Below are 13928 nucleotides of genomic sequence, written 5' to 3' on the forward strand. Positions count from 1 at the left end.
ATCTTACATGTCTAGACCTGGGGTTTCAGACAGCAGTCAGCTCGCTCAACAAGTGAGTTAGTGTAGTCTGGACGTAAAATTGCTTTTCACAATTACCTGAGTACAATGACTGATCAGACCGAAGTGTAGACTTTCCATCTTTGGCATAGAACCCGTCTGTTACAATCTTCATGATGACAGAATACCTCGAGCAGCCAGAAAACACCTCCATGATGAACGTTCTGTCCCCTTCTTCTGATACCTAGCAACCAATTACATTCTGAATGATGCATGGTATCAAACCCACACATGAAAAACATATTACAAATTAAGAGTTTTTTCATTGCTTTGATATTACAGTCATGAATAACTGACATAAACAGACCATTTTGGTTGTGAAAACAAAAAATTCAAAAATTATTCTGAAAATTATCGGATTTGTTCCCATGAATAAGAATGAGACTCTATTCAATGTTTTAATGTTATGGAATAAATGGAAACATGACGCTACAAAGGCATCAATATGGCTCATTTCAGACAATTACAGGAAGACTTCCTTGTGTTTATGAACACCTGAAAATAAGCAGACGCAAGCTGATTTTGTAAGGGCTAGTTAAGACAGCATAAAATCACACATGTACATTTCCAAAAATTACAAAAATCATCAATATTACCCATTAGAAATAGACATCCTATCTTATCCTATTTTATCATAATGAGATCTGATAGTCAGTGATACATGATACACCATATTCATACATGGTCGCTATGACATGATGACACTCGGTGTCTTTTGTGACCTCCATGAGCTGGGCGACATCGATCCACAGAAGCAATCAAGAGGAATGCTCGGCCATTCAACTTGTAGCGCCAAAAGCAAGCACTGAAGTGTGTGAAGACCGATTCCTTTGAGTAGCTCAACACTAAAGTGATGATGATTTGGGGGTGGCTAGGTTAGGTGATCATGCTGGCCATAGCAAAGTTTGGAAATTCTTGTTGTCAGATTAAGTTCTTACATGTCCTGGAGACATGAGGCAATGTGTTGAGACAATGCACCATCAGCCTTTGTGAAGCAAACTGAATTAAACTGAAGGTAGCATAACTTGTAAGTACAGTACGGCCACCAGTATGACCAGAGTGGTATTGCTAACATACCTACACCTGCCACCAGTATGACCGAAGTGGTATTGCTAACAAACCTACACCTGCCACCAGTATGACCAGAGTGGTATTGCTAACAAACCTACACCTTAACACTTCTTTACCTACTGCAGACAGTTAAAGGTGACATGCAACGTACAACACAACTTTGCAGATTCTGGTACCTTTCGGTATGCACTTACCGAAACAAATCATAAAAAATGCCAATTCAACCTATAAAGTTGAAAAAAACGCGATGAAAAAAAAGCCCGCGAAATCGGAGTTCAAACGTTTCACTAAATTCCCCCCAGAGCTGGGGGGAAAACTGGTTTCAACAGCTGTGCTGCGCTGCGTCCATAACGCATGCGCAGTGAATAGGTTCGCGGAGCTTGAAACAGTATGCATGCCCAGCGTCTGAGGGCGTGAGCAGTAGTCTAATCTTGGTTGTGTACACAAACAAGTAAATGATCTACTCGTTACGTAAAAAAAACTTGTTGATTGTGGTAAGCAGTCTCTGTCACAGAGAAAGCTCAGTGTCTGGTTTATTCACACCTATATGTCTGCCTGCCTGTCTGCTAAAGACAACATGCAGTACACAGCTTCAATCATTGACCACGTGTAATTTGAACTAAACACCTATCAGAGTATATGGCACAAAGAAAATAAGTTGATTTATGACTCGTGCACCCGAGTCCCGTCTCTGCCACATTATGTAATTAGGCAGGTGTTATACACATGACATGTTTTTATGTCTGTGGGTTGCAAACAAAATACATTCATTTTTTTCGGATGATTGGATCTGACGGAAACTGGTGCAAACTCTTGTCAGTTTCAAGTCCTGCCTTGTACTTGGACGAATGACAGATTCCAGCCACGCAGTAGTTTACCATCTCTACTGATGTGATTTTTGATTGGATCGAGCGCAAATTCGGAGAACATGTATTTTCAAAACCCAACATATCTATATACATTCTTCATGGATAACGACTTGTTTTAGTGTGTATGATTTTGTTTGACAACAGTATATGAATCCATACTGAAACAACGCATCAAGTACACAAAAAGAAGTTGTTATCCACAAAGAATCTTACTTTCTTGTGACTCGCTATACTTCTAAAATGCCCATCAAACAGATCATCTGTCTGTACACACAATGAACCCTCAGCAGATCAGCAAATGAAACAGCCAATCAGAATCCGTCGTTACATTTGAGTGCACATCCAGGTGCTAAGACTGGGTTCGGTCTCCCGAGGGCTTCGTTTCGGGGGAAGTAAGCCCAAGTACAAAATATTGCACCTTTGAATCGCGATTGTACGCTTATAATTTTGTTTATTTGTTTTTTTAAAAGCAGCAATGTATATTATATGTCATGAATAAGTGATAAATGTGTTTTAATTATGTTTGATTTTTTGGTTGCATGTGACCTTTAACATATACAACACTAAACACTGAGTCATTAACACTGAATCTATGAAAAAAAAGAAACACAACATTCCAATTTCTATTCATAACATGTTTTCATTCAGTTTCCCTGCCAAGGGAACATAGAAGTAAGTCTTACATAAATCCCTGATGATAACTACATATGATGTGTGAAAATCTCAAGTCGTCTGCAATTAATATTATGACATTAAAAAAACGGATATAAATGATCTTTCATGAAAGAAAAATACTGTTGTACTGTTGAAATATAACACATGACAAGTTGACATAATTGCACAATATATCAGCAAGATAACCAAGTTCTATTGATGTCACTGTTACGTACCTGATGTTGCTTCAGATAGGCATTGATTTGCTCCTCTAACGATGTCATCTCCTTGTCGTAAGTGTCAAGGACACGGACGCAATGCCCTAACAGCTGACCGTGGTTCATTGTAGGTGGTTTGATGGTCAGGGCAGCTGAACGGAATCAATTGTGCAACTGTCCAGGAATAAGACAAGAAACAAGTTCATCGTAAAATATCTTTCCTAGTCATGCCAAGACCAAGACTGTGGACGGTAAGAGTGTTAGTATTATTACAAGCCTCTACATCTATTTCAGTGATCATCCTGAGCATGATGCAGATATGTGATTAAGTGCTTGCTATTAATTGTGGATTAAATGCTCAAGAACAACTATGTATCTCTGAAAATTTAGTAACACAAATAACTGAAATATCTAGCAGATAAGATCCTAATGCTTTTGCATCAGAAGTGCCATAATTAATGTCATATTGATAAAGACACCATGTGCTTCGGTTTGCAGGGTAGACTATTGAAGAAGTGCTTGTGCATTACTTTATCACTGATTATAGCTTCTTTCTTGCCTGGTGCATGTGGAAAAGTCAATATTTTTGTGAAGATGTTTTGATGAATAGTCTTAACAAGATTAATATTGTTAAAATGTCAAGGTATCAGTATTTTTCAAATAACATGTTTGTATAAATATTGTTTTCTATAAATAATATGCATTATATTATCTATAAAATAAGATATAATACATTTTTTATAAATAATTATGTTAATTATTTAACTTTTGATATTTGTTGTGTTTTTCACTCACTTGTGCCTTATCACTGAATAATGTTGTCTGATTATCACGTTTGATAACTTTCCCCAAATTCAGCAGTCACTACCCTTTTAAAAATATGGGTACACAGGCGTTTTGTGCTAAAAAAAATAACATATGAAATTACCTTTACTTAATTATTTGCAAGGAGTGAGTGGCTGACCAATTGTTACCTTTAGAATTTTGCAATTATGCGTGAGCCCTACTCAGGACAAGGCTATATCTTTTGTCGGTTAACCAATATTGACTACACTAGGAAGCAGTGTTGGCTCAAGAGAGGTTTTTGGAGTACTTTGACTCATGAAATTCAGTGAGGACCCCCTCTATTTTACATCTGCCCATCTATTTAACATTTGAGGGTGTCCAGAAACATTATTTTCATCAATTTGGACCCACTCAAAATTTCACCCAAATCTGACACTGAGAAAGTACTAGTATCTTAGCATTTGGGAATTTCATCAGAAATAAATGGGCAAAGCAAATACGCACGCTCAGTCTGATATCTAGCGAAACCTAAGATTCGCTAAAGTAAGAATGTTCCTCTCGATTCAAAAGCAACACGACTTCTGTCGCGAAAATAGGAAACATAAACAGGTAGCTATTGCTACGGCAACCGTAAACAAAGTAATTCATGGGTCCTTTAAGGGGAATGTGATTTGAATGGTGATAGAAACTGAAATATTATCGTCTCAAAGCATCATTGAAGGTTACCTGGACTAAACAACAACACAGTAAAGCAGTATTAATCCCAGTGAATCAAACAACTTGTCCAATGTTTACCTTCCCGATCAATCAGTCGCCATCTTCTCTTGGTGCATTATGGGAGTATGCGAAAGAAACGATTTTTCTTGTTTTCCCTGAAGCAATCAATTCAGTGAAACATATTATATTTGCATTACCAACCATTTCTAACAATTTATTTTATCATGTATATTCACCAAAGAACTCAGAACAAGTATAAACAAATTACCGGGAAATAACGAGGTCACCGGAATATAATATAGACGGTTTCCCTACGACTTTCATAGCAAGTTAACCAGTCCTGTAAAGTTGAAAACTTAATCGATGGAATGTGAGTTGATGAAGCCATAAATGCTTTCAAGAATTTCTATATTTCGCTGTTCGTAACATTCTCAGTGACTTACTACATTTTGTTGTCATTTTGTCGTTGCACATTAGAAAAAGTTGAAAAAAAAACCCATCGATGTTTGTATGTTGTGGGAACCTCTCGTCTGTCTGAGGTCGTCCGTGAGAATAATATTAAAGCTAACGCTTACAAATATTGTCAAAACAAAACTTTATTTATTTGCAAACTACGAACATTAGTATCTAAAAAAAAAGTTAAATCATACAGTGTATAAAAAAATAACAAAAACCAAAGCAAAAACAAAAAAGAAAACAAACAAAAACAGAAACAAAACAAAACAAGAAACATAAAAACAACAACAAACAAACAGGGAACTGAACCTGTGGAGAATGTAGACTTGCTAATTAAAGGCTGTATCATTCCAGTGACAGGAATAGTGGGTGAGTATGTTCATTTTTACAGGGCTTTTAGCAATATTCACGCAATATCACGACGGGGGACAAGAAAATGGACTTCACACATTGTACCCAGTAAAGGGAATACGAACAGAAAATATTTGTCTGGCATCTAGAGTTAGTGAGTTTCGTTTGAATATATTCCGCTTTTAGCATATAGGCCAACACTATTTCGACGAATGGCACCAAAATTGGCTTCCCACGTGGTACCCATGTGCCGAATCGAACCGGGAACTTCTGGGTGACAAGCCACATCTGTAACTACTGGGCTATCACAACGCCCCTTTATGGTATTTAGACGTGAATCACAAGTGACTGCTATTCATATTACTCCATTCCCTCTCCTACTTCTGGTGTTCCCCGTCGTGATATTGCTGGAATACTGCTTACAGCGGCTTAAAAATAAACTCATTCACTATCAATATTACGAGATTGTGAGGAACGAATGCCTCTTTCATTTGTCAATTAAGGCACCCGAAATCTTCATTTTCGTTTTAGTCGCATATAACGATCTGTCGTGTAACACAAGCACCTAGACGCATTCTCCAATCGACTGGAATACAAGATTCTTATTATAAAACTCGGGGGCGAAACAGAATATGGAATCTACTTGGTGGAATTAATTCATAAGCAGGTATTAGTAATTAAACCTGTGGAAATTTTCCCACATGTGGCCTCAGGGCATTGGTGGATTGCTTTTGCTACACAGCATCTACGTATTCCAAATCGAAAATACCATTTTGTCCTCATCTTTAATGGCAAAATATATGCTAGAGAAATAGTGCCAGGTATAAAAAAGTGTATGCCCATGTTTGACGGAGGCCAAAAGTAAAAATGTTATTAAGATTAATGGTTATCGATAGAGGTGTCAAATGCCATATGATAAGAATTATGTCCATATGAGTAACTCATGCACAGCACAAGACTGAATGAGATTTGACGCCGCTTTTAGCAATATGTTGGCAATAGTTTTATTTTGTCGATTCACACTTGTACTTGTGTCGCGAATCAAACAAGCTAGTGACCAGACTGAAGTTGGTTTACATTCTCAATGGTGAGTATGATAACCATGACCACCTCCCTCATCGATAACACCTCCCACGCCCGTTGACGTAAAGTAACGCCATAGGGAAATCCGTTATACCTCTCGCACCACTCAGCAATATTCCAGCTATATGGCGGCGGTCTCTCAATAATCGAGTCTGGACCAGACAATCCAGTGATCAATAACATCAGCATCGATCTGCGCAACCGGGAACCGATGACATGTGTCAATCAAGTCAGCGAGCCTGACCACCCGATCCCGTTAGTCGCCTTTTACGACAAGCACAGTCGCCTTTTATGGCAAGCATGGGTTGCTGAAGGCCTATTCTACCCCAGGACCTTCGCGGGTCTGTAATGGTTAGAGGTAGGAGGGTGGTTGTAACGTATGACATATTTGGGACTACACTTTCTCAGTAAAGTACAAATTTTTGTACTATTGTTGGGTTGAGTCCTATCCGGGATTCGAAACCGCGCAGTGTCAGCCGCCTAACCCTCGCCAGCACACAAAGTCTGCCGCCTAACCAGCTCAGCCACCGCGACTTCCACAAACATGGAAGTCGGACAACTGGTATGCTCGATTGCAGACTTTTATTCACTCTGCAGATGTGGTCTGTTGCACCCGTACTTGCGGCTCGAGCACTTTGTTCTGCAGCTAGATGAGGCATATCTTTGGTGACTGTCGTCAGCAGTGCTGTTATCGCAAAGACCCAAAGTAGGCTATACCCTCACCCACACGTTGTTTGCCCCTGTCGGCTGGCTTTGCGATAATTGAAATACACACGTGAAGATCCATGTTAGAACTGATGTTCAGTAACCCATGTTTGTCGTAAAAGGATCGGGGGGTCAGGCTTCTGTCATGACTGAAACACCTCATCGTATGCCAATTGCGTCGTGGATTGAAGTTCATGCTGTTGATCACTGGATTGTTAGTCAAGACTCGATTACTTACCGAACCATTATTGCTGAATGCAGAGTAACAGAAAACTCACATCTATGTAAAAGCATGAACGTATTTAAGAGGACCTTACGGTTGGGCGATGGGTCCGTTATTCTAATACAACTTCGATTTTGTAAAATTCAAACTGCTTAAACTCACTAATGCATTTTTTTGAAACACTATGGGATAATATTCAGTGTCACATGTATTTGTCTGCATATACAAAGCCGATAATGGATGCATGACATGCAAACTGATATATCTGGTCAGCATGCTTAAAGTGTGGTGGAGCCCATTTGAAACCATTCATTTGTTTGTCTTGTATAAACCAAATATCGCTGCAAAAAGTGCATGTTTTAACGCGACCGTAATTGAAAACAAGTGTAGTTTGTAAGTGTAGTTTGGTCGTGACAGTTGCAAAAGAGCTCTTTTGTGTGAATTTTCCATCCAATGTAGATATATTTTCAATAATGTAATCACTGTAAACTGCAAATTAGTTTGTGAGTAACGAAATAATAAACTATTGATTCCAGCAGAGTACGTCGGAACAATGGCGATACAACGATAACTAGTTGTAGGGAAAATGGAATGTTCCATTGACCTCGCGTTCAACTGCTCGGGAGAACCCAAACAAGAGAGACCTTGGTTGTAAACGCGCACTGAGGCATTCATAGCAGACGTTCGTCGGATATTTCAATACTTTGTAATTAAGCGAACATTTCAAAATGCAATTAGAAGTGAGTGGCCTTTTAGTCAGAAAAATGAAATTGTTATGCATATTTTCTGTGAACAATCTTAAGAAGAAATGCAGCAAATTACGAAATTCCATCGATTCCGGAGCTTGGAATTTTGGTAAATAGCGGAGTGAGAAGAATGTTTAAGTGCACTCACATATATTTCTGTTTTCAGGCAAGAGAAATCTCAGCTCCAAGAGTTGGAAGGTTTAAGATTTACATTCAGGTAAGGATATATTTTATTTATCCAGAAAGTCATTTTAATATGCTGCTGCTCTGATAGTTGAAGATCGACATGCAATTTTTGTTCTTCAAGAGCGCATTCCAAGTTTACGAGAAAAACAGAGGTTGCGGGCAACGAACATGGATCTGTACACCACATTTGTACGCGTATGCACCTGGTGCCATTGTTTTGATTCATTCTGAACATTGCTTATTGATTAATCAATTGTAGTTTGTACTTTCGCGACGCAGCTGTTTGCTTTCATTGTTTAAACCAGATCGAGCAGTTCTGCTACGACTAGATCTAGTACGAGACTGGTGCTAAATTAGCGTCAAAGCAAATATTCATGGAAGTTTTCAACGAAAAACTTCTCCAACGTATTTGTTGGAAAACTTTAATATCAACTAACAGTAAATAGGCCGATACGTATGTATGTTTTTTATACTTGTTAAAGGAGCACTGGCCAATTTATGAAAAAATAGTTTGAAGAACATGAAACCTACAACAGTTTGAGACGATTGTGTCTGGCTTATTTACTGGGTAAAACGAACCGGGAAGAGAGAAAAATCTTAAGTAGGAAAATTATTGCTATAAGGAAAGTACTGCAAAGAATGAAAATGAGAAAGCTGTTGTTTTAATATGCAAATATGATATGCAGCAAACTGTATAAACATGAACACATGAACAGATTTGCATTTTGTAGCAGAAAAAGAAAAGCACTTGCAGTGCAGACCTAATTGCCTCCCTTTTCAGCCAGTGTTTCTTACCAACCACCATTACATGCTCAGCCCCACAATATCTCACTGCTGGTTTTGTTGTCATGCTAATGCGAGAGTAGCAAGGGCAACAAGTTTCTGGCGGGAAGTGTTTTGCCTGGTGGTAGGGTTGGGCTGTTTACTATCACATGTCCTCGTTTTAGCGTGCTCAAAGGGAAACAGGTGTTTGTTCTCAAACAGTTGACTTGACACCACTCAAATGAAAAGATGTTTGTGAAATTGTAGTTAAAGGATTGAAATAATATCTTGCTGTGATGGGAACAATGGTCTTCTGTTTTTCAACAATGTTTTGGTATAGTGAAGGCGAGCTGACCTTCATTGAGCAACACTATCTATGATCTAATGTATACATTTTGAAGATGGAAATCCATTCTAGGAAAGATAGACCTCTGGTGCATTTCTAAATTGATAATTTGACTAATAACTGAAACTTTTGTTGTTTTTGGTTTAGGGTTCACCAATTAGATTATATGTTTTACAGATCCTGGTCACATTTTAGTAATTTAAGAAGAGTTAAAATTGAAAAAAATGCATGTTTTATAGTGTTACAGCGATGTATTTAGTCGTCTATTCCCTCTTCACCTGCAGAAGAAAGTGTGTAGTGCAGGTTTAAATAGTGTATTTAATTTTGGAATTACAAAAACAAAAAAAATCATGTTTTTAAGAGCTTATGGTAATAAATTATTACAAAAACATACCCAGTGTTTTTTGTAAGTTATGATAATAAATTCTAACATTTTAATAAGTGTTACAAAATCAGTTGAATAATTATGATGAATTATATTTATATATATAATATATTCCTCCATGAACTATTGTGACTGTGAATGTGGCATTTGCCATGAACTTGTTTCAGTCAAGCAAGTTTTATTTCAGGCTGGTAAGATTACTTCATACTTTTACTAGCTGTATAGGCTAGTGAGTGAGTGAGTGAGTGAGACACAACTGTCAACAGTATACCAATCATCTCATGGCAATGAGGGGAAGAAAGCCTGAAGTAATGCAGATATCAGGCTTTTGCCATCATTGTTGAAACCCTCGTCAACCATACATGTGGTGCTGACAATTCTTTTGTGGGAGCTGAATATTTCTGGCAAGAAGCAATACCCAGCAACCAACTGATCACACAAACATCTGTCCACTATCACAACCATCTAGAGAACACAACCATCGAGAGAAACATACACACAACAACTTACGCTTGTGTAACTGACATTCCACAATAACACTTGAATAGAGCTAGAAACCCGATAGATAACACAAAAATGAAATATCATGTCAATTTGCTTATTTACAACAAATCAAAAATAAGAAAACTTGTAAAGAAACACATTTCATTCTAACATGTACTTTGCTTTCAAACTCAAATTGAAAGCCACTTTTAATAATCAATACCTTTCAATACATAATGGCTTGGTGTAGCATAATATTTGGGGAAATGCTGTTCTTGTTCTAGAAAGCATGCATACGGAATGAAATAAGACAAACAGCAGCAGCTGAATGAGACAAAGTAACACTGAATCATTTAGATTAAGCATAATAGAATTTCAATTTGCCGATCAAATGAAGTACATACGCTACCTATCATTGTAATGAATTGGTTATTGGAGCATGCAGCTGCAGAATGCATTAAGGAGTCCTTGTGTTTCTTTGCTTTAAATAACTCCTTTAAACTTTCACAAAGTAAGTTTTAATAGTCTTGTTTTGAGTTCAGTTCAGTTTCCTGAATAATACTCTCATAATTCAGCATAGTCGGTTGCCCTGTCTGACGTAGCTATAAAGACATGCACTTGTATGATAGATGACGCTTATGATGCTATCCTTGACCCAAAATTTAACATCTTAAGAATATAATAAAAATGCCTGTTAAAGGGCAGGCATTTGTGTGTGATAAATAGGTCATTTGTAAGCTCGCTGTTCATGAAACATGGCAGACTAGTTTTGAAAGTGTACGTCACTGATCGTTTGAAATAAACACTTGATGTGTTCTTGTCATAATTGATTAAATGTTAAGGAAGAGAAATTTGATTGCTAAATTCATTATTTGGTCATGAGACCATTATTGTTTATCCTGGAAATGTCACTATTGAAAGGACAATATTCAGAAGTAATATTCATCATGCTTGACTGTCAATGTAACTTTTAATTGTGATCATAATTAGCAAATTATAATTAGCCCCAAATTGCATAAAGATATTGTTTGAGTGCCACATACATGTTGTAGCTTCATTTGAACATTGTTACAGTTTAATTAGCTCTTAAGATTTTCTTTTAGATTTTTATTTATGTTATTTGTCAATGTGGATGATGAATGATGGAATTTTTTATGTATATTCATTTATGCCATCATGGGCAATAATGGAAGATACAAAATGAGATTATTGATACAGATTACAGAAAATGGGTTCCAGGAGGCTGTCATGTCAGAATTCTCCAATGTCAGTGGTGTCTTATCATAAGAGGATTATGAATGATTTATCTATTCCTGATAATATCTGATAATGGCATAACAGTGGGAACTGTTAATGCAAGCAGTACCTCTGCAAGGGAGCGACATAGTACTTGTTGTTTTAGGTCACATATGTTCCTTTGGAAGTACAGATATTGTAATATTATTTGTCATTAAGTTATTTGTTAGAAGATACTCATTTAGTAGTTGATGTAATATGCCATTGTTAGATGGATGTAGCTATCTGTTTTTAATGTGATGTTGTTGATACAAAGGTATATACTTGTACATATGTTCATATTGTATGGATACAAATACAAGATTGTTGATACTGTATGGACCCAAGTATTTTCATTGTCATCATTAGTGAATGCTACACTAGTAATGCATTGCCACAGAAAGATATACAGTCATCACAATGATAGTTTTTGGGTCCATGATGTGTTATGAGACACCTGGATTAAACATAACAGGTGCTAAAGGCCAAGTAAGATTGTATTCTCCATTTGCATTGCATAACTGCTACCTCGTGTATTGTATTTAGAATACTAAGACAAATTTTAAGCTTTCAAAACTGTGATTGATGTGTATTATGCATGACAGAAGGTGGGAAAGTGAAATGTAAAACATGCAATAATGCTGAGGTAAAAATAAGTTGACCATTCTATTGTAAAATATCAAAGGATTGAAATATAAGGTGTATGTGATTGTATGAAGGAGATATTGTTAATTCTTTTTAAGAAACTTTGACATCTTGGTAGATCCATAAATATGGTGGCACATAAACAGCATACATAAAGCTGGACCCATCAGCCTTACAATGTATCATGTGCAGTATTTGTAATGAGCATGTTAGGTTTGCAGTCTACTGAATAGCAGGTACTTAATTTTCACCCCCAAAATAAAGAGTTTGTTTTGCTTCACTAAGTTATTACCATTTAAAACTAAACCAGGGCATTTTTTATGTCAGAGTTAAATAACCTCCAGTGGTTCAAATCATCTTGACTTCCTATGTTAAGTGTGTTGAGGTCTGTGGATAGTTCAAGCACACACAGAGGAAACAGGCTATACCGACCATTAAAAGACACTACCTGTCACCATTATATTCAGGCAGAAAATGATGGCATTTATGCATGTATACCAATATATATTATCATCCAAGACCGAAATAATTTTTTAGCTCAGCTACTTTTGATTTACATAATCAAAGTCACACAGACTGGTATTCCCCTAATCTTTTTTCTGCCTCTGTCCTTTGAAAGGAGTTGATTTGTAATTCCCTTAAACCAAAGCATCTGTTAGTTTATGTAAACAAATGCAGTGTTCCAAATAAAGAGGCCCTTGGGGTGCTTGAATGTTTTTCCTAGAGTATTTAAGTCCTTTAAATATTGACCGCAAGGGCAATGAAAGGACCCCTTGACTTTTTGTGGTTTAGTCTAAACTCTTGACTTTCAGTCTGAGGTATCCAAAATATGTGATACATTACAGCAGTACTCATTCAGGATAGGATCACAGATCACAGTCCCATGGTTATGCAAACCCGATATGTCTTAGGCAGATAATTATTTTGGAGAATTTGGAGAATATGGTATTTTCAGTTTGCTGTTCATGTTTAGATTGGTCATGCGTTCATCTGACCTCCATCTTTTGGTTTATGCTTTGATAGGATGCAGAATGAAGGATGCAGGATGCAGAGATGACTTTATCCAGTAAAACTCTAAAGATTATTTTTTCCAATATTATTTTGTTGTGATTCTGTCATGGCTGGAGGCTATTATTGAGAGTGGTCCTTGATATCATTACCACTGAAGATGTTTGATGTATTTATGACCTTGTTGTGGAGTGAAGAAGAGGCCAGTTTGGTTGAAATTCTATCCCCAAAACAATAACATCTGCCAGGGGTTCAGTTACATTGGCCCATTTTGTCAACTCTCATTTATTATCTTTCATTTATGTGTCCTTAATGTCTTTTACGCCACAACATTTATATTTATTTGAGCATATTGTTTAGAGATGTTGTGTCTGGTTGTCAGGTAGCTATCATACCATTTCTAGTTATGGGCTCAGAAGTGCTTTTCTGGAGTTGTTCTAAGAGCTGAACACTTTATTTAGAATGCCTAGACCCCATATTAACAATAGCTGTATAATTTGCTTGAACTCCAATTCCCTAGATTTAACTTCAATAACTTGTCCTTGACATGTTCTTATTCTTTGATACATGTTTGTGGCTTGTATTACCATGTGGTCTTAACACTTATAATATATGACCTTCATGAGTGTATGTCATTGATTAGCACAGTGTTAGATTTGGGTGAAATTTTGAATGGGTCCAAATTGATGAAAATAATGTTTCTGGACCCCTTCAAATGTTAAATAGATGGGCAGATACTCACTGAATTTGATGAGTCAAAACACTCCAAAACCCTCTCTTGAGCCAACACTGTTATCATAACTCATGAATTATGTAGAGTGGATTTGTTGTTGTCATAAGTCCTGTTCTGTTAATGTACGTTCACTGTCACTACTGCTGTATGTATTGTATAACTTGGTTTG

General features: G+C 37.0%; 2 protein-coding genes across 4 annotated transcripts in view; one reads left to right on the forward strand and one right to left on the reverse strand.

Moving 5' to 3' along the window:
• Window positions 1-4501, reverse strand: part of LOC137266384 (cilia- and flagella-associated protein 99-like) — a 43884-nt gene extending 39383 nt beyond the window's left edge. The window contains exons 1-3 of one of the 2 annotated variants that reach the window (XM_067801881.1): window positions 4451-4501; window positions 2888-3043; window positions 97-241 (exon numbers count right to left, since the gene is read on the reverse strand). In XM_067801881.1, coding sequence (XP_067657982.1) covers window positions 97-241; window positions 2888-2995 — 253 coding nt within the window. In that variant the 5' untranslated portion in view covers window positions 2996-3043; window positions 4451-4501. Of the gene's footprint in view, window positions 1-96; window positions 242-2887; window positions 3044-4381 lie in introns of both variants that reach the window. The other variant, XM_067801882.1, reaches the window with a different exon arrangement.
• Window positions 4502-7800: 3299 nt separating this feature from the next.
• The window catches only part of LOC137266385 (uncharacterized protein ZK1073.1-like), a 60864-nt gene continuing 54736 nt past the window's right edge, over window positions 7801-13928 (forward strand). Inside the window, exons 1-2 of one of the 2 annotated variants that reach the window (XM_067801884.1) lie at window positions 7801-7930; window positions 8103-8153. In XM_067801884.1, the coding sequence (XP_067657985.1) occupies window positions 7919-7930; window positions 8103-8153 (63 nt within the window). In that variant the 5' untranslated portion in view covers window positions 7801-7918. The remainder of the gene's footprint in view (window positions 7931-8102; window positions 8154-13928) is intronic. The other variant, XM_067801883.1, reaches the window with a different exon arrangement.

This window comes from Haliotis asinina, chromosome 15 (assembly GCF_037392515.1).
Source record: "Haliotis asinina isolate JCU_RB_2024 chromosome 15, JCU_Hal_asi_v2, whole genome shotgun sequence".
Classification (NCBI taxonomy): Eukaryota; Metazoa; Mollusca; class Gastropoda; order Lepetellida; family Haliotidae; genus Haliotis; species Haliotis asinina.